General features: G+C 32.7%; 1 protein-coding gene and 1 non-coding gene across 4 annotated transcripts; both read right to left on the reverse strand.

Moving 5' to 3' along the window:
- Nucleotides 1–1,592: 1,592 nt before the first annotated feature.
- On the reverse strand, nt 1,593–1,664 carry TRNAP-UGG (transfer RNA proline (anticodon UGG)). The gene has a single exon. It is a non-coding gene; the product is annotated as a tRNA-Pro (tRNA).
- A 2,257-nt stretch (nt 1,665–3,921) lies between these two features.
- Nucleotides 3,922–17,046, reverse strand: LOC133675851 (pantothenate kinase 2). Of its 3 annotated transcripts, none has more exons than XM_062097369.1 (23): nt 16,888–17,046; nt 15,996–16,419; nt 13,045–13,257; nt 12,795–12,853; nt 12,088–12,204; nt 11,472–11,591; nt 11,290–11,384; nt 11,115–11,208; nt 10,806–10,937; nt 9,922–10,034; nt 9,558–9,750; nt 8,397–8,605; nt 7,973–8,017; nt 7,792–7,840; nt 7,239–7,321; nt 6,712–6,828; nt 6,227–6,290; nt 5,961–6,107; nt 5,714–5,872; nt 5,551–5,634; nt 4,845–5,039; nt 4,588–4,659; nt 3,922–4,287 (listed from the first exon to the last, which is right to left on the reverse strand). In XM_062097369.1, the coding sequence occupies exons 2-23, from the start codon at nt 16,369–16,371 to the stop codon at nt 4,198–4,200; spliced, it is 2,826 nt and encodes a 941-aa protein (XP_061953353.1). In that variant the 5' UTR covers nt 16,372–16,419; nt 16,888–17,046; the 3' UTR covers nt 3,922–4,197. The 3 variants fall into 3 exon arrangements, with proteins under 3 accessions (XP_061953353.1, XP_061953354.1, XP_061953355.1); XM_062097370.1 differs by having other exon boundaries at nt 15,996–16,379; nt 16,888–17,038; XM_062097371.1 differs by lacking the exons at nt 15,996–16,419; nt 16,888–17,046 and adding an exon at nt 13,517–14,930.
- Between the last annotated feature and the right edge of the window lie 8,028 nt (nt 17,047–25,074).

Genomic DNA, 25,074 nt, shown 5'->3' on the forward strand with positions numbered 1-25,074 from the left:
CCGACCCGGCTCGACTCATACTTAGGCTTCGAGCTTGGGGATGGGTTGGAGTTTATTATAAAATAATATTTTAGCAACAAAAGATTTTTTTTTTTTGCAAAACTGAAGTTTGGACTTGAGCTAGTTTGGTTTTTAAAGAATTATTTCTTCCAACCTATTATTTTTCCAGTTCAATCCAAGAATGCTATCATTCTTTTCCAGAAGCTTTTTTTTTTTTGTTGTTGTTAAGAATCTGAAAAGTATTTATAGTTAAAAAAATTTAAATTTATGATCACCATGTTTAGATTTAATTTTTGATTTATGGTGACTAATCAAATATAGATAATAATAGGAATTAATTCTGATTATTATCAAAATTAATTATTCAATTTTTTGTTTTTTACACTCTTCATCACCTTATTTTTGATGTTTTTTCTTCTCCTGTATGCTTTGGTTTTTTCATCTCAAGTATAGAGTTTATGTTCACGAATTAAAAAATAATTGAGCCCTATTGCTTTAATTCAAATATCTTATTTAAAAATGATTCTAAACTAAGGTGTTGTTGGAATTTTAGGAAATATATTGCAAACACTTTTGTTGCACAAAATAAAGAGCAATAAAACTTCAAAGATAAAAAATTTATTCTTAACAATAACAAATGGTTCATTATTTTAAAGTGTTTCAATAAATAAATACCTTTTTTTTATATAATTTAAACATGAAAATTTAATTATTAATATGCATGCTTGGACTTTATATTAATAATTTCAATTGTAAATAATTGTAAATTTGAATATACTCTTAGCATGCATGCTAGGATTCTATTATTATATTTATGTCAAAAATATATTTACCATGAATTTTTATTTTGCATGCTTGTATATTTAAACTTGTTTAATTTATATGTTTTTCTTGAAACATTTTTATATTTAACATGCCTGTCTTTTATTAAACTAGACAATCTTTACGTGGTTGCTTGAATTTTTCAAATGCAAAATATTGGAGGAAAGAGACAGAAACAGAAACAGGGGTGGTCAGATGCCAGTATGAATAGGTAATATACCTTAACAATAAAAGACAGCATGTAGTTAATAACAGAGCCGACGTTCTTCATGACTATGCAAAGCAAAAAAGATGAATGCAGTTGCGGGTGCTTATGCAAGAAAAACCATATCCGCCTGGTTTCATTTTAGAAAGATTCATGAGGCTTTCGCAGCACCTGCGCAAGGATAAAGCAAATTGGGGAAGATAACTAAGAGTAAAATGGATAAAAATAGGTCCCTAGGCTTAGCCACTGCTTATGCCCTCTTGCTGCAAGGAACTGCGTCCAGTTTCTCGGTTCTAAACATCAATATTTAGGGAGAGGACAGACCAAAACAAGCAACAGTTGATAACAGAGAGTCCAGAAGAACATAACTAGAGAATTCTATGAAGTTCCAGCTCCATCAGGTCTTTTTATTCTCTTTTAAAATTGATTTTTTTTTTTATATATTTGAGTTTATTAAATAAGCTTATTGAACATATGTAATAACTCTGGATCCCAAAAGCTATTTTAAAAACTGATCCTCTCTACCACTTCAAAGACAATTATTATTAAAAAAAAAAAAGAAGCTGGGGCATTCCGAGAATCGAACTCGGGACCTCTCGCACCCAAAGCGAGAATCATACCACTAGACCAAATGCCCTTTTGCTTGTATTCTCTAAATTAAATAAATATATATTGATGTCCTTGTGATTGGAGAATTATAAAGTACCATGGAAATGGGCAATATTCTTTTGACTACCACGAAAGCAAGCGAGTGTGCTCTTTCTTTTCCCAACAAAACCGACAGAAAATACTATTAAAAGTAAAAAAAAAAAAAAAACATTGTACAATCGTAGATGTTCCTCAATGGGATGCTACTTGAGCAAGGGGGGGAGCAATACCATAATATTCTAACACTGGAACATCACGAGACACTTGTCTAGCTAAAGAAAGGAGCATTCATATCTTTGCTTCATTTGCAGAAGATCAAAAACAATAGGAGCTGAATCCCAAGCAGCAGAATCCAGTGCGCTATCTCAATAATAAAGCTCTATGCAGTATGATTTTATGCCCATCTGCGAGATTTAGCCCAGCTTAAAGCCTCCTTGACCGCAAAAGCTTTCCATAGTTTTAGAACTTGCCACTGAATCAAAGAACATAGCCTTGGCAGCTATGAAATTGCTAGACGAGTCTCCGACCACACAACCACCACCACCACCATTTCCGGAGTCCTTATGCCAAGCTACATCAACATATTGCATTTTAACACACCAAACTCAGGAACTTGCCAATGAACAATTGTCCAATTAATAAGATGGAATTTGAAGATACAATATAACTTGAGAACTTCAGAAGAAGGAAAAAAAAAAAAAAAACACCCAAGTTCTAGCTATGGAATAGATTATTACTAGACATGGCCCCAAGCTATGCCGAGGGTCCACAATTCTTTCCTCGTAAAAATCAATGTTTAGACGCTGTGATCGCTATTTAATGAGAAGAAAAATCAATGATTAGGTTTAATAAATTGATTTTATTTTAATTAGATGATAAAAAAATAATTATTAAATAAATAAAAAATTAAAAAATTAAAATTGATCATGATAATTTAGAAAAACAACCCTTAAAAGATGAAGTTGTATATATATATATATATAAGTTTGAATCAACTCGAGAAAAAATATAACCTAGATAATAAAAATTGAGTCATGATAAAATTAAAAGAGAAAATAAAACAAAAAAAAATATTGATCACCATTAACATATCAAACTTGTGACTCGGATTATTAGATTGGAAGCACCATGCATGAAAAAACAACGAAACTCAATTCCTAACAAATCAAACATTGAAGAAAACAATTGAGGAAAAAAATCAATAACACAAAATAATAATAATAAAAAACAATTAAAAAAATGAGGATAAAAATTAAAATAAAAAATAATTAGAGAGCATCTATAAATTTGAAAGAAAAAAACTTGAGTAAAATGACCAAAAAAATCAAACAAATAAGCACTAAATTGAAAAAAATAATATACTATAAATTTAGATTGAGAGATAAATTAAAAACTAATAAAAGTGTATAAAATAATTAACAAAATAATGAGAATCAAAGTGAAAAAACAACTCATGAAAAATTGAGATTAAATGATGAAATTGTAAAAAAAATAAAATTCAAAACTCTATCAAAGGTCTAAGAACAAAAATTAAAAATAAAAATAATAAGGACTGATTTTAAAAATAAAATAAAATTGAGTGGATGTTTAAAAATTTGGAGGTCAAGTTCAGAAACCAAGAAGTAAAAAGAAAATAAAACCGGATATTTATTAACACCATGTATCTGCCAATTATAAAAAAAATTTCAAGATGAATTGAACACCACTCAAAATCTATAGTTTGGTTATTAAATGATGCCATAAAAAAACAGTGATCAACAATCACGCATTGGTATGAGCAATGCATGTATTAATAATTTTTAAAATTATTTATTATAATGTAAAAGACAAACTTACTTTTTAGCCCACTAAATACTAACAAAATAAAAAAAACCCCAAGACAAAAAAAAAGAGTCTTGGTCAAAAGCTAAAGTTTCCTTACTTTAAAGGCAAGTAATTAATTTAATTATGCTTGAAAAAATAAAAATCCAAGTCTAAGATTTTTTTACTCGAAAGGTATTTCTATCATTTTACTATTTATTAAAAAATGAAAAGTCTCTCCTACCCCCACCAGTCAGCCGAGCAAAATCACGAATCCACAATAGCTACAGTAAGTACAATGTTTCTATCCCTTTCGCTTTTAGATTATCTTGTTATAAACATAACACAAAGGATACGTTGATTACTCTTTAAATATGGTTTACTACTACTTTATTTTTTTTTCCGATTTTATCTAAATGCAATAATGCATTAAAAAATCTCCAACATAATTCGAGAATCGTGGTGATATAACTAGAAATCACGACTTGGATGGTTTTTTGCTATCAAAATTGACTAATCAAGACAGGATGGAGAATCAGATGTATAGGCCTATCCCTTCATCTCCCTTCTGTTTATTTCCATTTTTTTACTACCCCATTTCCTACATAATAAAGTTGGACTCGTGACAACCTCTCCATGGGTTAACTTATGAGGAGATTGCCTTTTTTGTTTCTTCAGTTACAGAATGATAACATCCTGATTGAAAAGAACTTGAGAAGACTTCAACTGGCTGGTTCGTATCTGCACACACAGTCATATATGTTTCCTTTGATCAATTTTTCTGCAAGCCTCTGATTCTTCACCATTGCAAGCTGCATAATAAGGTACGTACGTACACACATTAGATGGTGTTGAAAGGAATACTCGAAAGTCAAGATAGAGACGACAAGACTTCAAAAGAAGCCAGATGCTGGCGTCTTGAATGCCATTTCCCCAAAAATCTTGAATATCAGAAGTAAAACTAGTGAGTATCAAGAAGGGCATTTTTAAAGCTCAAAGTCTCGTTGGATGTGCCCATATAGCCTCAATAACTACCACAAGGTCAGGCATGAAGCACTGGGAAATGGTAAAAGAAAACCACCATTTAATGTCTGCATAGAGTATTTTATTACCTTCAAAGCTTCACATTTAAACCGAGCATTGAAATTGGTGTGAAGAGCTCTACCCATGCCTTCCAATATAATCTGCAGAGCACAAATTCCAACATGTGATTACAGTTGCACTCATATGTGCTCGATTTTATGCTTGAAACGGTTTTTTTAGAAAGTGAGGAAAACACGAAGGCAAGGGAAACAGATATGCTTGACATGGGGACTTTTACATGGTTAAGCACTGACAAGGGTTTAGATAATAGCAACCAGAGTCATACCAAATCAGCATCCTTTGCAGCAGCAGCGAGCTCAGAGCTGACCTGCCTCAAATCTATGCATGGACTCCCACACCCATTCTCAACAACCATCAAGGAGACCGAGGAGGAATTCTCTTTAGAACCATCTGAAGTGTTTATCATTGCATCAACAAGTAGGCCACCTGCTTCAGCAGCTCTGCGAAGAATGTCACAATGCTGTGGAATAATAGGAGAGTCAGTTTCCTCACTTTTGTATAAATGCATAATTTCATGGCATTGTTCAAGTAAATGCTACCAACAGCATTGGGTTCCGCATCTCCAACACTGATACTAGTTCATTAAACCTTCATGCAATGAAGACTATGAGTTACATCGTTTCTCCTTCCTGAATTTACCCCCCAAAATTCTGTAATCAATTTCTTTAACCATGGTCATAATTGTGCAGTTCTTCAGTTGACTAAAATAAAGCAGGAGCACTAACACGAATTAGAACATTTCTAATTTTCATGGCGAGTTTTACAAATACATCAATAAAATGCGCAGAAAGAGAGTAAACAAATGACTGGAGACGTGTATCAGTTTGATAAAGAAAAACAGATATGCAACCGCATATTTCATGCAAACACGGAGAAGAACAAAAACAACCAGAAAAACTAAGACACTCTGACAAACACATGAAAAAAGAGTGAGATAAGAAGTTTCCAAATCATCAAGAATGTTTACAAACCTTTGCAGCCTCAGCTACAATGTCAGGAAGCTCCATAGCAGTTACATCATTTAGTGCAGGAAGGGAGTTCGCAACCAAAACGACCTGAATAAACAAAATGATGGGTAGTGCACAAATCATTTAAAAGCCTTTTTTCACTAGCATCATAGAAAAGCAAACTTACCTCAGTTCCACGTTGGAGGAGCTCCCGTGCTAGGGGAAGCATCCCTAAAACAACATCAGCACCTGAGTTGTCCACAAAAAGTAAAGCTCGCTTATGGGGGCGAGGCTTCTTATCTCCAGACCCCAACATTCTTTCTTTGAAGACATCAAAGTCATCCACCTGGATAACAATACAAGCAAATAATTTCTTCAACATAATGCAAATCATGTATTCCCTGGACAAAATATATATATTTATTTCCATTTACCCGCCAAGGTCTTTGCATTTTATTGCGACTCATTCTATAGATTTCTATAATTGTTCCTTTATGATAGAGTTCCACACAAGCACGAGATCCCCAGTCAAATATGTTTGCAGCTAGAACACCTTCAATTAATGTAAGCAATCTTGTCTCCTGCAAGATAGAGAGGAATTTAGGTGATCAACACATGACAGCCCAAAATTTCCATATAGGACATCATTTCACACTGTTAAAACTCTTAATTCCAATTAGGGAAAGAAAAAAGGGGATGCCTCTGTCATGCTATCAAGCTCTGCCAACAGGTCAGGTAACACAGCAAGTGATGCCTCATTTTCCCTGTTTGCATTAAAAAACCAAGAATTAATAAAGGAACCAGAAGAAAAAAAGTTTGTATGCACACACTATAACCGTGATGCTACATCCTCTTCATCCTCATACTTATAGCTTTTCAGATGTTAAGTAAATTGCATAAAATATATCATTAACAAGTTGGATAATACAGGAAATGATCTGGCAGAGTACATTTGGAAGCAATAGGAATATAATTTTTTTTTTCAATTACAGAAAATCATGTTGAGCTTGTATTATAATAACACAATAGGCACCTTAACATTTCCCACTCTGGCATGGATATGCCTCGTGTTGTGTGGACTCTGAGCAAATTAATATGTGTAAAACATAAACAATGTTGCAAAAGAATTGAGAGAAACTAAGTTCACATAATTTCCCCAGGTGGTTTGAGAAAGAACGTGGTTACCTTTGTTTTATGCTTCTGTAGGCGTCAACAAATTGGAATTCTCTCAAGCACTCTTCCCTTAGTTCCAAAAGATTGGCCAATCCTAACTTCCCATATGCTGCAGGCTCCTCCATTAATCTATATAGTGGGTTGGAAATTGGTAAACGAAGAAAAATGACCTTCAAAATATAAAAATAATTTCAAGAAAGATATCCAATCTGAACAACAAAACAAAACAATAAAAAAAATGAAGCTGCAGATTTCTTATTGTGCCAATGATTTGAAACAAGGCAATTTTGCGTCCCAAAAGAATCAAACAAGAGTGTGCTGAAAATTGAGGGCATGGGGTGTTCAATAGTAAATCATTGATATCAACAAAACAGTAGAAAATGCAAGGATGGGACCAGTCCGGCACTGCAGTCCCGTATTAAAAAGCATTATATCACAAGTCAACCAACATACTTGAAGTTCCAACTTTAGAACTTAGAAACTATGCAAAATATGTATAAAAAATAACATATTAGAAGGTTTACCATCATTCTAATTACCTTGCCAAGTGAGCAGAAAATGCACGAGCAAAAGCATCACCTCTTCTTTTAGCATCATCTGTTCCACCTTCACTAGCCACTGCCTACAATATTTCATATTAAGCTCTTTATAAAATAATAATGACATGTTTTCCTAAATAATCAAAAAAAGAAATTAAAGGGCATTGTCTGTCAAGATGACAATAGTCTTGGGTTTGTAACCACTTGGATTTGAGGCTTGAAAGCAGTCACTATATGTGAAAATGTTGTGGGATAGGGCTATCCCCATAGTTCCAGCCCCATGACCTCATGTGGGACCATAATTTGTTATTGACCTTTCAATCAACAAGAAACTAAATTATTTCCTCCTTGACACGAGATCTTCAATTTCAAGAACCATGCCAATTACATTATATGGGGCTACATATGCGCACTGTTGTGGTTAATACCAGAGTACAAAAGTTTCATAGGCTAATGCATGTCTGACTCTGCACACACCGGTATATGTGTACACATGCATGGGTGTGTGCATGGGTGAGCAAGTGAGAGAGATTAATGACAAATAGATGTTTACCTTATCAACAAGATCTGACAAATGCTCGGACAGCACAGTGAACCAATACCTACATTGGCATACAAAATCAGCCAAGAAACCTTCCTATAATGCATATGTGAAAGCGGGAGGTAAATTGTACAGTAACTAGTTCTAATCGGGGATCATCAAAATATGTAGCATATTCCCAGAGTTCACTCACTCTAATTCATTGTGATCTGAGAGGTCGATAGTGTTAGGCTCGTACCTGTTGGAATCAAATAAGTTTGCTTCACAAAGTTAGATAGAGGGCTAACTGATAAATCACATATTCATTGCTTAACAGTAAAAAAGAAAACATTTTTTCCTTTTCCTTTTTGCAAATTCAAGCTATACTCTTATTAAAAAATTTGAATTCTTTAAGAATAAAGAATAAACAGAAAAACTTCTCCGTACAATATTTTTGCTCCCCAATGTGTTGGCAACTACATGTTAATGGGGGATAAGTCAATACCACAAAGGCATAAGATATTATTCTAGTGTACTAATTTAATAATTGAATCAAACCACTCAGAACGAGAAAGCATTATGTTAAGAGAGATTATCTAATGAAGTATTTAGCAAAAACAATGTACAATTTTGCATACATTTTTGGGTCTGCCAACTGTGGAAACACCTCCAGTGTGGGTACAAGATGTAGAACACCAACGTTTAATGCACTGGCATCAGAACGTAGAGTACCACCTTTGGATGAAGGAACTTCAAACCCACCAAGCCCTGTGGTTCCAGGTGGATCCATTGGTACAGGTGCAGTAATCTCAGTTCCCTTCTGCACAAACTTTTCCATCCATGAAATCTGCATTTGAATCAACAATAAACCATGTATAAGGTCCAATTCAAACAGGTGCATGTGTACATATACATGTTCTTGCAAGAAAAAAGGGTATCTAGTGCTTAAATCAAAAGGCTTGAGCAAACTTCTTCTATCCTCTGAACCATTATCAAAGTTTTTCTTGCTAGAAGACATTAAAATGATAAACAAGTTTTCCAGTCAGGAAGTTCACACGGACTACACTCACTGATGAGAAGCAGCTAGTTGTCTCAGATCTAGGAGGAAGAACGCTCATGAAGCCTTATCCACAACCTCAAAAACAGATATCTGTATCTCCATGAATTTCCTATATTAAGATGGTCTATGTAAAGGAGTACTTTGCATCCTATAAAGCTGAAAAAATATAAATTAGCTTTCCATGAAGGTAATTAGGCGAGACATTGTTTCTAGTTGCCAATTATTCAATCACATTGCTGAGCTTGAAAGGTTATTAAGAAGCATCTAAAGATTCCAACCTTTTACCTCATGGCTATCAAGTTAGTCCACTATATATCCTTTTTCTTTTCCTTTTTCATTTCACTGTATAAATGCCTATATAGTTGCTTCAAGAATCTATTCCTATTTGATATCTCTTATGTGTCTAGTATAATGGGAAAAAAAAGTTAACCAAGGAATCAACATAATGGAGTTACTTTTGGCAACTAATATGCGTGACATCCCTAGATAAACAAAGATTTCACAGATAGTGGGGTTCTCCTGAATTATCAAAAGTAATTAAGGTAATATAGGACAAAACTGTGAAATGTTTATACATAGAGATCGGCTTTCAAGAAATTAGGTCAGGGCGACCAGCTACCATTATGTTTAAGGCAAGACTACCCTGCATTTTGAACATTCAAAAAATCATGAACCAGCCCAAATATTTCAAGGCAGTTGCCAGTCTAGGTCATACGTTTCAAAACTGAACTGCACTTGCCTTCTCATTCAAATCCCCGAGTGGTGGGCCATGAATCTTTCCTCCAGTATATGGTGCACCCATAGGGAACCTTTCAACTAACTGATGGACCATCAAGTCATCAAGACCATGCTTTTCATAGCTCATAAATGCACCTAAAGCTCCCAGAAACCCTTCATGCCGCAAAAACATTGCTTGTGCCTCTCCTTTCGACCTAGACAATGAATATGGAAAAAAGAAGAAGAAAAAAAAAACAAATAAAGAGAGCCAAATCATGGAAACAAAAATAGCAAGGAAGCAGTAGCATTCATGTAAACAACATCACTATCTATTATCAAACTTACTTTGATCAGACAAAAGTTTAAACCTTGGAAAAAAAACTCACCAGAAATGAACAGCAAAGGAAATTGTATCCATTGTATATGCATGACCCCTAATAAAAAACCCTCCAAAGAAGATTCGTTTAAGCCCAAATCGAAGTGCATTCAGGTATGAAATCTGCATACAAGAAAGACAGCCACCACATTCATGTCAATTAGTCAGTAAGTTACCTAACATAATAATACCAAACAATCAACTCAAAAAATCAAAATTGCTTACCAACAAACATGACACGATCCGTGATATCTAAAAACATGTCCCTAGAGTTCATGACTAGCAGGTATTACTAGAAAAGGCATCACACAATCTGTAGTTATTGAATTTCCACTTGAGAATTGAAAAATATTCACTAAACACGCAATTAAATTGTCTGATCAAAGTTGTGCATGAAGAGGGCTACTCAAAGGTAAAAGGCTCCAATTTTAGGTTTAAAGATGATAATTATACTAGTAGCAAAAGTACTGGTTGAAAGAGAATTCAGACTTTATACAATTATCATATATGCCAAAACTTGTCCACAACCACATTCTACAATTAAGGGGAAAGGTATACATTTTTTCCCCAAGAGGTTGTAGGTTTTTATTCACCAAATGGAGTCATTTCCTTCACTTGAAACTTAAAAAAAACAAACAAACAAACAAACTTCCTATGTGTCAATTGTCAGGCACTTCAAACCTGTAACTGTTCTTAAAACTTAAAACAGGCTGTAGTATTACTATTAATACAGTTAAGTAAAAAAACAATAATGATATAGAAGATAAGTTAATTACAAAACTAATGTCAAATGAGAAAATAAATAACTATCTATAGCACACATGGGTTTATCATCATTCCAAGACATTCTTTCTATGGAAAAATTTGCATAACAGAATCGTTTATGCAACTCACCTGCCCAATGTTATATGAAATCATTCGCAAGAGGGACAGGGAAATATCTTCAGGTCTGTAGTCTGCGAGTTCCTTCTTTTCAGATATAGTCTTGCCAAAACTAGAAGCAATGGTTGATGCTGAGAGACCAATCTATAAGGATATGATTATACATGATCACCATAACATATTGATTTTTTTTTATATAAAAAGAACACCAACATAATTCCCAAATATGGATCTTGATGACAATTCACAGTGAGTGCCTTGCAGTTTCACAACGTGTTACTACCAGCTATAGAGAAAGGAATGAACAAACCAAGAGTATACCTTATTATAATCCATACCACCATAAATATCACCAACCAGCATATCAATTGTTCTATTATCACCCCTTTGACTCAGCTCTAGCAACTCATCGAAACTGAAAAGGAAATGAATAAAGTAAACCTTAACCATATTTCTGAAATAGTGAATGTATAGAAAGATTAGATATCATAATGACCTCTTGCACTTGGTTAACAGCCTTCCCAAGCCCCAGTAAGTACCACCACCAACATTTGTGCCACTGACTCGTTCAAACTTTCCATCCCCATCAACCTACAAAAATCAAGGGCAGGTTTATTCTTTATGAGTTTTTACCATACTTAAAGTGAAAATAACAAACTGAGGAAAAGACTAATTTACCTTGATCATGCTAACACCAGATCCAATGTTAACAAGAAGATAAGGGAACAGATCATTCTGATCAATCTGCACAAACTCTTTCTGGCCCTCCATGTGTGTGAAAGCTTCATGGCGAATAGCCTACTCAAAAGTTAGTTCAAAGAGCTATGGGGTTAACATATATTTGAAAATAGCAAATAAATTGTGGATCAAACAAAAGCATGTAAAAAATGCTTACAAAGCTAGCATGTGAAAAAAAATACTGTGATAGAGAAGACAAATTTGTTGATGAAGTTGGCCAACAAACCAATAGCAGTTCCATCATTCCAATTGTAACAAGAACGGAAGTGTCATCATATTCAAATGAAGATAGGAACAATCTACTATGCTATAATAGTTAAGAGCAAGACTTAAACTCAATGCTGATGGCATCTTTCCAATAAGAAATACTCTCTTCTTCTCACCATAAAAGAAAAGGCAAAACAGAAGTTCAAATATTTCAAAAATCAGCAAGTTTAAAAAGTGCACAAACACAAACTACTTATCAGAAGTCATCCCTTTTCAAAAAACATGAGCAAATTAAAGTACTAAACAAGAATTAGAAAAAAAATGTGGTAATAGGAACTCAAGATCCCACCTTAAGCAAAAAGTTGGCTCCTGCCACAAGACAATCCATCTCATCTTCCTTGTCAAGACTAACCCCAAGCCTTTCCTTGAAGAGGTCTGCAAACTTGTATGCCCCGCCGCCAGTGGCCTTCTCAGAAAATCAACAGGAATATCTGTTAGAGCCAAACAAGTATGAATAGACATTGACTAGTATAAATTAGATGATTTGAGTCTTTATTATAAAGTTTTCTCCTTCATATTGTATGCTGATGACTGGCTGTGCTATTAAAATCATGAATTAAGAAGCAAGGAACTCATAATTTGCACATGATTAAAGAATAACTAGAGAGGGTGGGTTTAACACCTGGTTTTTCTTCCTCGCTTCAAATTTGAGGCTTGAAAAGGTACTCACAAATTCATAGAACCGTGGTATAAGAATGTGGGTTTAATACAAAGTCTAATTGCATAACCAGAGGAGCAAGTAGCATTGTCGTGTTTAGCAGTAACAAATTCTCCAACATATTTTGATTCCAATGCAAGGAAATTGCTAAAACTAGGTTAAACTATATATTAACGAAAAAATGAAAACTTCTTCTGAAATTCCTTTCCCTCAGTTACTAACATCTTCTTTACAGATTACACATGTATTACCTCCTAATTTCAATAAAGGTAGTATTTGAACCACAAGTAATGCAAAAGTACCCCCTGCAGAATTTAATGAGAAAAAGCAAAGTTCACCTTAATTACAGCATTGCCATTGGGTGAGGTCTCAGAATGCCAACTATGTGAATCCATGCCTATTCGCAAGAAAATCACCAGGGTTATCAAGAAAAAATAGGGAACAAAAGGAAAAGAAACGGGTAATGAAAATGAAGTTGGTAACTTGGAAGCAGTCAAACAAACAAGTGAAACATCAAAGCAATATGGTCTGCTTCCAATGACAAAAGATATTAGTTGAAGAAAGATCAATAAGTCAGAGAAAGCATACCACCACAGTGAAGCTGCTTGGAAGAAATAAAATCTAAGCATTCATTGATCTTGCTTGTCTCAAACTTGACAAAATGAAGTCTCCCTCCAAGAATGGGGTAGCTTCTCCTATTACCATTGGAAATTCCAAATCTCTCCTTCCCTGTCTTCTTCCTCTTATCATTAGTTGGTCGGTCTTGGTGTCTTGAAAAATACACCAACTTGATTAGCGAACCTGCAGATAAACACCATTAACTAATGTTTCATGCATACCACAGGTGATTTATCAACATTCAGCTAAACATCAAAATGAAAATTTAGAACAACACTTAATGAAGAATTTACCTACTGAAGGAAAACAGAACAAGGTAAAAGCAGTTGTGAGTTTTTTTAGTTTCTGATGAAAATCAATCAATCATAATAAAATGGAAAAGCAGCAAGGAAGTGGCTTGAAAGAATGTACAACAAAAAGCTAACACAAGAGACTAAATTACATCCAAGCAAGAAGTTCATCTTGTCTACTTAGGCTCTGCTTAGCAACAGAATCAGCCACTGCATTCTCCTCTATATTTACACGGCTAAAGCTTATAGAAGTTTACTACGAAAGATAGAAAACATTGTGTAGTCTCCACGGCCTGCCCTCTGCTTTTCCCCTCACTCGTTGAGTTGCATTCATGGAATGGGATTCGAAAACTCGGTGAATCTTATTTGCAAGAGATAGAGTAGTACTAATCTCCATAGCCCTCTTGATTGCCAGCACTTCAACCTCATTGGATTACTTAATGCCAGTGGGCATAGAAAAAAACGCAAAGGAACCTCCCCTCGTGATCTTTGAGGACACCTCCAATGCCTGAAATTACTGGCTTCCCCAAAGCAGAACCATCGACATTCCATCTGAAAGTGCCCAAGCTCATGTCTTCGTTGGTTGCAACCCTCTTTCTTTTCCAAGAAAGAAGAAAGCATTTAACAAGAAAGTCCCAGTAAGAAAAAATGAACTGAGAACTAGGGCATACAACAATGGATCAATTCATTCAACAAGATCCATTCGGATCGGACCAGGATGAATGGAATGAGTTTGACCTCTCGCTCGAATGTGATGACTCCCGCCGTCGACAGATGTCCCATGCCACGTTTCGTGAACAGCTATGCCCAAGAATAAATTGTGATACAGCGCCGAATAAGCCACTGCTCTATTCCCGACTCAAAATCTATAAAGGACTTTAAGGGAGAGAAAATAGGGAGCCCTACACCATACATCTTGCTGTCTCAGGACGACTACACATTTTTCTAAATCATTGTAGGCCATGTACTTATAGTATTTGACCACTTCTAAACTCCTTCTAAACTTTTAATTAAGTCATTCCCTGTGCAAACAAAGGTCTCATCAATGGATTTCACCCAATAAGCAATCCTATGAAAAGTTAAGCATAGGATATTGTCCTAGATTGGATTGACGTTGTTGAACACCAAGTTATTTCTAGCTAGCCATATAAACCATAAAACTGCATAAATTGCCAGGTACCATACTTTCCTTTGCACATGACCATGAGCAAACAAATCCGACTGCTGAAAAAAGCCATCCACGCTGCTAGGAATTGACCAAGAGTATCCGCACCAATTCATAACTTTAGACCACACCAGCCATACGTCTCTGCTGCAAAAGAAGATGATTGGCTGTTTCACATGAGAATTGCAAGAGGACACATGCTAGCAGCTTGGCCTACAATTCTAATTTGCTGCAAAAAATCGTTTGTTTGCACTTTCCCCATGGCAGCAAGCCAAACAAAGGCTTCTACTTTTGGTGGTGCAATAGATTTCCAGACAAAGGATTGTATTGGAGAATTCTCTCCAAGAGTTACACGGTCTATCAAGGAGCTGCAAGATCTAACAGCGTAATCACCTTTGACATCATGAATCCAAATACATTTATTTCTTAGATTGTAAAATAAATGAACAGCAGATGTGTCAAGTAACAAATTACCCTCCAGTTGTTTCTTCCAAACCCAAAGAGCCCTACTCCATTTAAACTTCCATTCCGAAAGAGAACCCTTCTACTCACCCAACTCAGCTATCTTACAGTCTGTCCTCAGCTAAACCGTATAAATCAGGATATGACGCACTCAGATGAAGTGATCCAACCCAAATATCGTGCCAGAAGCTGATATTGACATCGTTACTAACACAGAACCATAGACCACTCTTCAAAGTAGCCGAACTCTGATCAGAACCTGAATAAGTTGAAAATATATCTTTCCTATAAACTGACAATCACCCAGTGAAGAAAGGCTAACCATGTCAGTTTTAAGCAGTTGTGAGTTAAAGATAGAATAGCTGAAATTATTACTCTAAATATACATTGAAAAAGATATGAACTGAATTAATAAGTATTCTGGAATCTCTCACAACATGGCAGAATGCTGGACATTACTCACAGATTTCACATACATGTAAATAACATTCAAAACAAATTCTTTAGATGAAATCACAGAAAAAAAGAAAGAAAGCCCCAGTAAGTGTAATGAACATAACATACTACAAGGCAATACAATGTATACCAAGTTGAATTTTAGAAATTTCATTTCAAATTCCTGCAAACAAACCATCAAATTGTAGGTGTGGAAGCAATTTGTTCCTCAGTGCAGTAGATGAAATGAATAAAGGGAAGTGTTTGAGAAAACATTGACTAAAAGGAATAACAGGGGGAAAAAGGAAGAAAATGAACAAGAAAAACACGCATGCAAGTGGGAACATGAAGCAAACCAAAATACAGATTTTTATTTCAGCCCCGTTCTCCCAAAGAGCCAAACACAGAAAACCAAATCACACTTAATGAAAGAGACACTAATTCACAACAACTAAAGCAAAAACACAACTCCCATGCAAGAATAAGAATAAAAAAACATAATTAAGCCACCAAAACGAGGGGGAAAAACACAGAGAGAAGTGCACAAGTGAATAATGACCAGCTTCTACCTCCAATATCAAGAGCCAAATGTGATATATCATCAGATTGATTAGGCAACAGAATTGTAGGATCTCTCTCCTCAAAGGTCCCTTCAATTGCAGCCTTGCTAAGGTCAAGCTGTGGTCTGGAACCTGACCTGTGAATAGAATTGCTAATGGGAGGAACCATGTCTCTCTCACCTTGACCACAGCTCCCCTCCTCTCTCACCTTGTCAATAACAGACCTGTTGTCGATCAAAGACTCTCCTTTTATTTCTGCACCGCCAGTTTCAAGAACTGGGTGGTCCTCTCTCGACCTGTCAATCTCAGGCTTACCAATCTCAAGCTCCTCCTTTATTGTGATACCGTCAATTCCAAGAATTGGGTCCTCTTTTAAACCCGCCATTAATCCAACTGAAAAAATACAAAAGAAATTTTTCACCTGCTCCTTAACCTACACATATCCAACAATTGTTTTGGTCAGGCTTTCCACTTTTTGGTCACTTGTCCTATACTAAAAAAAAGATTATTATATAGAAAATCTGGATCAAAATGGACTAAAATATGGATAATTGCAATGCCCATGTGATTGAAAAGTCTTTAGAGTCAATCAATAAATGGGGCAATTCACTTTATGAACCTAAGAGTTAAAAGAAAAGAGTAAGAGTGATTCGGCCCACATTGAATTGAAACAAGAACCTAAGCTAAGCTAAGATATTGGTGGTGAGAATTTAATGCATCTTGATCTGCTAGTCCAACCAATAAAGAAACGGCTCAACAACTGAAGTTTAACCACCAAAAGAAAAATGCAAGTCAAAAGAAACTCAAGAATTCAAAGCAAACCCAGATAGTTTATATATATATATATATATATATATATATATATATATATATATATATAAAGGCCATAAAAAATGCAGACCTTAGTTTATGTGACTTGATTGTATGGATTTCAAGTACGAGGATTTGGGGGGCACGACAGAAAGGATCGTCAGACAGTTGCAGAGCTTGTAGTTTCTTTCGGTTTTGTTTTCAGATAAGCTAGGATATAGTTGCCCTGTGTGTGCGCGGTGGATTTGATGGCCTCAGAAGATTCAATAATTTTTTATTTAAATTTAATTTAAATAAAAAAGAAAGTTCATGAAAATATCCATAAACTATATATAAATTAGTACTAACTTAATAACATTATAATATGTCTGTAATATTAACGTGTAAATTCACACCATCCTTAATTAAGGAAAATAAAACCAATATTAAAAAAAAATTAAATTATTAAAACCTAAAAAATAGGTTTGTCTTGTTTTTCCACTATTTCCTTATTTATTAACCACATAAAATCCTAAATAACATAGCATAAGCTTCTTAAATCACTCCTACGCAGTACAAATTATATATATATATATATATATATATATATATATATATATATATATATATATATAAACCTATACAGTACATTATTAGTAATAAAAACTCTAAAAATCCTTTAAAATGTTTTTTTAAAAAATCAAGAATGTTAAAGTTTGAAAATAATAAAACTACATCAAAGTTCATCAAATTAGTAAATTGAATTCTTGATTTTTTTAATATGGTATTTTTTTTCTATTGTTATCTTATGTTACTTTTTACTCCTTTGGACAACATGATTCACAAAATTTGAACTTTTTTTTTTACAAATATTTTATAATTAAAAAAAATGTTTACTAAAACAAAGCTTAATAAATTTTTTACTCATGCAATATTATTAAGTTTCATTCACATCATAAATAATTAAAAAGGTTAATAGAAAGATACATTATAATTGTCATAATTTGATTTTTGACCTCATTTCCAAAAAAATCAAAATAAAGCAAAAACTTCTAAAAATATACTTTCAATGCATTTTGTACTATTTTGTACATTCATCTGACCATTTCATAATCTTTTACTATTTTTATCTTATAAATAGATGACTTAAAAAAAATCAAAATACAAAAACAAATTAAAAAAATAGATTAAAAAAGATAGTGAGTGAAACGCGAAAAAAAAGGGGATCAAAGTTAAATTGGGTTACTAGCTCTCCAAGTAATTGAGGTAAAATGACAAGAGATTTTGACTATTAATAGAAAATAAAAAAAGGGTGTAAAAAAGGAGAAAATCGTTAGCCACCATAAAAAAAATTTAGAGGAAGAAAAAAAAATGTGCTAAAAAGAGATAGAAAGAACATTATTCATCTTCTTCCTCCTTACCTCTCGTTCAAGGAAAAAAACCCTAGCCACCATTGGTAAAGAGAAAATGCGTGCTTAATTAAAAAAAAAAAGAGAAATTATTCATTTACTTCCTCCTCACCTCTCCCACAAAAAAAATAACACCTTAACCCCTTTATCTTTTCTCCCCCCTCTCTAAAATTGAACCTCCATATCTCCACACCAGCACCACCATAACATTGATAACATAGCACCGACAAAAACACCAAAATAGTAGTATCGCCAACTAGCAAACAACCTTTCTCAACCAAAACTTTTCTCCTTAATTTCTCCCTCCCAACCTCCATTTATGATGAGACCACCACCATTCTTTTCATCCATGAATTCCCTATAAAACCCCTCCATCAATTGAAGTCAATAACCCTTAGATCATCATAGATCAAGGAGAGAGAAAGAACAACAATTGAAAATTATCTCTCCCCGAACATAAATTTTTTATGAGAGCACCATCATTTTTCTCTTGATAAGTACTACATAATTATATGATCCATTTAAACCAATGACCTTTATATGAGTATATTCAAGAGAGAGAAAACTAAAACTTCATCAATTTTGATCTCCATCCACAGGAGGTAGTGGCCGACACTGCTAACATTGATCAACAAAGCACAAAGTGACACATTCTATCAGTCAGTCCACAATTCAATTAGACTCTAGTGGCATGTGAAAAAACATGCCAATCATGACAACCCTCTTTAATGTGTGACTGTCATGCGTAACCATTATCGCCATTGTTTCAACCATCTTAACCTGAATTCATCCACCCTGGATAGTTCATTTGGATTGGTATTTGTGTTTTGATGATGTCGACCGAACCTCTCAAATTCGCATCTTGCTTTCTTGTTTATGTTTTCATCCATTGCCATCTTTAGCATTACAATGTCGTCGTCATCTTCTTCATGTATGATTATTTATGTATTTAATAGCATGAACATGTGTTAGTATTGTCCCTCGGTTCAAATAACATAGATATGATATCCCATTTCATACATATATGTCATTTCCCTATCTTTACACTAGATCTTGTATTTTGATTATAATTCCCATCACATGAAAGGTTCAATCCATGAATCCTTTTATTAGCAAAGGCAACCATTCTAAATCTTTTCAAAAAATTTCAATTTTTAAAATTAAAACTCCTTTTTAGAAAATAAAAATGCATAAGTTTTTGATCGGATATATCCATCAATTGTTCCTGATATAAATGAAACCTTAAAAGTTGTTACTTCTAAACATTGATTGAGGTAATAAGGTTGTCCATTTATACATGATGTAATTTTTTTCTTTCAAATAATAATAATAACAAATGTTTTGGTTGTAAAAGATTATTCACTAACAATTCTTGTTCATAAATAAGTCTTTTTAGATTGGTATGCGTAACCATTAATTGGGGGCCATTATTCTAAGAACATGAAATAATAAATGTGATTATTAATTCAACAACACGCTTTAAGGTAAATGAATCCTCAAAGGTCGTTATCTTGAAAGTGTAGGCATTTTGGTCCAATAAGGGACATTAGTTTTAAGTATCTTTAGATCTTATCTCCAAGTAGATAAACCGCCAGTTGTTGCTATTTAGACACTTACGACTAGGGTACATCAAATCATTCAACAAAATCCATCTGATTTTTTATTTAATATAAATGAACCATTATAGAATGTTATCTTAAAATCCTTGGTTACATAATAAAATGATTAGCATCATCCCTCTTTAAGTCAAGTTGACCTCACATAAATATGTCTTGTTATTCATTGACGTTGCTTGAAAAATCATCACTAGTTATAAGCCTTGATCAAGAATAACCTATCATTTTGTTATCAACATGATGGTCACATCAATTTATTGAGTGTTTCTAGAATATATGAACAATTACAGATCATTATTGTAATAACAATTAAAAATGGCTAAACGATTTGAGCCCTAAATATGATAGACTTTGGTTTAACTAACCACCATTTATAACCTAAGTTTAATCTCATGTATTAGATCCATCTTTAACCATAGGTATCCATACATTAATTTATACAGATCCTCAACATGTATGCACATTAGAAATATAAGACAAGTAGCAATATAACTTATCTTAAGTAAAATATTTTAGGTAAATAAAGCATAGTTGTTGCTTTCTTAATCTTCAATCAAGCAGCCAACATAGATCAAAAACCTTAGGAGGGTGATGATCCAATGTAGACCAAAAGCATTGGGTGGATGGTGAGCTTATTTATCAATATTTTTTTTTAATGTAACATTTCTCTTTTATATTATGTTTTTTTTTGTCGGCTTCTCAATAAGGTTTTACTTATTTTGTGTATAAAATTACAATTTGTTAAGTAATTTCTATTTCTCCTTAATTTTTTTTTAACTATTTTTCTTTCTCTTCTGGACCAATTAAATATTGTGTGTTTTGCTTGAGTTTCTATGCTTTATTGGGATATTTTTCTTAGTTTTTGTCTCTCATTTTAAGTGTTGGGTTTAGAAAGTTTCTTACACTTTTTTCGACCTTTATGAGATTATCCATCATTAAATCATAAGTGTGCGACATGTTTTAAGTGAGGTCAGACCATGTGTTGTAGCATTGTGGATGAATGAAAGTAGGTTGTTGGTTAATGTTGCTATTTTCTTTGTTGCATGTAAGGTTTTCGATGAAGGTTACGAGCGGTGTTTGGTTTTTTTCTCTAAAATGTTTATTAGAATTCATTTTTTTTTCTGAAAATTTATTCTTTTATTGGGTTGAAGTTTCTTTTTGAAAATAACATGTTTTTTAAATAGTTGTGGAGGAATGATCTTTCAATATTAGAATTAAAAAGAATGAATGTCAGATTTAATTCTGATTTTTATTTAATTTGAATTGGTAGAGAATGGAAATGGCAGTTTTGTTTTATATTTTTTAAAGATTGATAGCCTTGAGTGAAGGATTAAGGCTAAAAACAATTCTTAGCATTTGTTTAGTAAATAGAGAATGATCATGAATGTAATGATGGGTAATGAATTTTATACTAAATTTTATTGGATTTTAGCAAAACATTGGAAGCGTAATTGTTTTTATTAACATTTATTATTATTTCAGATTAATTAATTCATGTACTATATGTTATACTCTCTTTTATATGTTTAGATTTTGTTAATTTACTTTTTGAATAGCCCTTTGCTACATTGAGTAGGCACACTATAAGTGGCATTGCATCTGACCCAACAATAATTGTAGATTTAACAACACTTGACTGATGTGAATCAGCGAGCAACACCAAATAATTCATTACATGTGTCAATTAGGCTTATTATAAGGTCAAAATCTAAGAAGGTTAAAGAGGTATTCAATAGGTTAATTCAAGATATTTAGGTCTTATTTCCTACAAGACTTGCATATTCAACTTATTTTTTTATTTACACGCGGATTGAGCTTATTTTTATAATGTGTAATTTTATATTAATGAGCATTTTTTTTATCAAATGGTTAGATTAGGATGAAATTTCACTAGAAGTTTTCAAAGGTCTTGTTTTATAGTGGGTTAAAATTTCAGGAAAATCAAACATCAATAAGGCCTTGAGATAACATTCAGAAGCTACCATGTGAGATTTGTATTAGTTTTCTAGTTGATTTAGAATTCTTTTTCTTCTCTTATTTAGAACTCTTTTGTTATTTTCCCAATATTATTTAAGGCATTTTACCAAGTATAAATAGGTTATTTAGCTTGTATTTAGTTTTGTTTAATTAATAAAATATGGATTGATTATTTAGAAATAAAACTTGTTTGTGAGAGTTTGCTCTTACTTTTAATTTCTTATGAAACTACTCTAACTTATCAAAGAATTAATCAAGCTTCATGGAGGCTTCTATACTTCTTGCTTTCATCTTGATTATAAGCATGATGGGGGTTGGTTACTTATAATCTTGGTATCTCAGAACATATTATCATTGTGTCAAGCTCAATCACCTCAATCACAAGCCTAGATTTAGCTTTCTTAGGAAGGGTCGATTTGACTTTGGGTTTCTGGATCTTTATATCCACAAGGTTCCCATTAGTTAGTATCAGAGTAAGGCTTTAAAATCAGGTTACATCCCATTATTTTTTTAGTTTTCGTGTTATTTCATCATTGTTATATTTTCAATTAGACTTGCAGCATAGTATAAAAAAGTTTCTTAAGATAACATTTAAAAAAACAACTAGGTAGATTATTTGGGATCTGATTGTTTACAACTAAAAAAGGGATCAAAATCATAAAATCAGATTATTATGTCTTCTCAAAGCGAGTCAACATCCAAGCAAGGTGATAATTCGAGGTTAAATCCTTTTGAGGAGATAAAGAATGATATGAATCAACAAGGAACACTAAGGGATCCATTTCATGTGCTAATTAGGCCTATTACAAGGTTAAAAGCTAAGAAAGTTAAATGTGCAATCAATGAGTTAATATAAAATATTTGGGCTTTATTTCATACAAGACTTGCAAATTCAACTTATTTTCCTACTTACACGCTGATTGAGCTTATTTTTCTAATATGCAGTTTTGTATTTATAATTATAATTTTTTTATTTGACTGTTAAATCGGGCTAAAACTTCACCAGAAGTTTATAGAGGTCTTGTTTTATATTGGATTAGAATTTTAGGGCAATCGTACATTGGAACGGCCTTGCGATAAGATCTAGAAGCTCTTACTTTTGGTTTCTCATATAACTACTATGGCTTATCAAAGAATTAATCAAGCTTCGTGTTGTCTTCTATACTTATTATTTATGTCTCGATTATAAGTTTTATGTGGGGTTGATTACTTATAGTTTTAGTGTCTCAGTACAGGTTATCATTGGGTCAAGCTTAATCATAAGCTTGAATTCAGCTTTTTTGAGAAGGGTTGATTTGACTGTAGATTTTTAGATTTTTATATCTACGAGATTTGTATCATTGACAAAGATGTGCATTACTAAAAAACTAAGAAAATAAAGGCTTTTATAGGTCATTACACATTCTCATTTTCATGTTATAACTGGCACTTATCTTCCTACATAACATGTTAATTTTAATATTCAATCTTCAATTTGGATTTAGTTTATGCTTAAGTTTCATTAGAATCATTGTCCAAATTAAAAAAAAAAAGGAATAAAGCTTTCTTAAACCTTTTTTTCCCTTCTTTCCTTGCCTCCTAGTATTACTTACTGAAATTTTGGTATGTTGATGTCTATGGAAAATTGCTTGATATAAAACTAATTCTCTGACAATTTGGTTGTAACAATATTTTTTTCCAATAGGCTAAGAGTAATTAATATTCAACAAGTAATTAATATTCAAAAGTTATCTCTTATCATTTCTGATATCTCTTACTAATATTCAAAAGCTTATGTTGTTAATGACCATGTTTAACACAATTCTATCTCTTATCATAAGGTATTGGAGAATATATCAAATAGTATCGTTGCTATTAGTACTAAGGAAGGCATGTTCTGATGATGAACTTGATTATCATCATATTGAGGAGAAAATTCATATAACATATGTTTATTATACAGCTTTTTATTGTTTGGATGTATTTTTAACGATATAAAGTGATATGAAGTTGTTGGAGGCATAAAACACTATTCAATCATGGTAAACCAAAGACTACAAGGCTTTAATTTAAATGAAAGTTTGCTTATTGATTAATCCTCCAATTTTTTCAATAAATAAAGTTTTTTTCACTAATTGTTAAAGGTAACTTTGATTTTGGTAATTTTGAGTAATGATTGAGAATGATGAGGTGAGTTATAGAAGAGCCATAAAAAAATCAAAGAAAATTGAGGTATTAGTTAGTTTCTTAGTAACTTTGAAAGGAATGGAAATTTGATTTTTTTTAATTTTTGAAAAAAAACACCTTATTGTGAATTTTTAATGGAGAAATTAGTTAAAGTTTGACTTGGGCTGATAGTTCTAACTGAGATGATATATAATTCTCTTTAAAATTGAAATATGATTGGTTTGATCTTCTATCTTCTCTTAGAAGATACCATAAAAACTTGGCTTTTTTTATCCTATTATGTTATAAGCTAGCTACTTGAGGGTGTTTGGGAATGTGATAGTGGTTGCTTTTCAAAGTGTTTTTCGCTCCAAAATGCATCAAAATAAAGTTTTTTTTATTTTTTTAAAATCATTTTTGATATCAACACATTAAAATGATCTAAAAACACTAAAAAAAATTAATTTGAAGTAAAGTAAAAAATTTCAAATTTCAAATTTTTTCAAAAATGTTTTTAAAACACAAAAACAAACATGATAAATTAATCTTTTATGACTTTATTTTTTCATATATTCTTTGTGCAATAGATCATCCAAGTAAACAAGTCTTATAATAAGTTTTTAAGATTTTTTTTTTAAAAAGGATTAATGGTAAACCCAAAAGATTATCAATATTTGAATCTTAATTTGAGACTACAATGGCAATGCAAAATCAATGTTGTCGCTCTTTATAGCCATGCTCCTGCTCTTTATACATTTAAGTTAAGTTTTCTTTGGCTCTTTATACACTTGGCTATATTATGAAAACTGTGAAAACAAATAGTCATCATGGTTCACAAAAACTCTTTTCCATTGTTTATTTTTTTCTTCTAGCTACCACTTTGCATCTATTCACTGCTATAACAAAAATTATTCCTGCTCTTCTTCCTTGTTGTCATTATTTATTAAAAACAACCAAATCCTTTAAATTTTGTTGATGTCATTATTGTATGACTGCTTCGTTATGCATGATACCTTGATTTAATATCCAGGTAAATGCCCTATGTGATGGATGATTTTTTTGTAGATAAACTCAAATAAAAAGACATCTAACTTTGGATGAACTTATTCTATATTTTCAATGTAACACACTATTATAATTAATTTTAATCTT

Source organism: Populus nigra, chromosome 16, assembly GCF_951802175.1.
Source record: "Populus nigra chromosome 16, ddPopNigr1.1, whole genome shotgun sequence".
NCBI lineage: Eukaryota > Viridiplantae > Streptophyta > Magnoliopsida > Malpighiales > Salicaceae > Populus > Populus nigra.

Coding starts and splice junctions, on each gene's coding strand:
- LOC133675851 (XM_062097369.1), bottom strand. CDS start 16,371: ATGGCGGGTTTAAAAGAGGACCCAATTCTTGGAATTGACGGTATCACA. Junction 8,018..8,396: donor CAGTTGGCAGACCCAAAAAT/GTATGCAAAATT, acceptor TGATTCCAACAG/GTACGAGCCTAACACTATCG. Junction 7,841..7,972: donor TCAGATCACAATGAATTAGA/GTGAGTGAACTC, acceptor ATGCCAATGTAG/GTATTGGTTCACTGTGCTGT.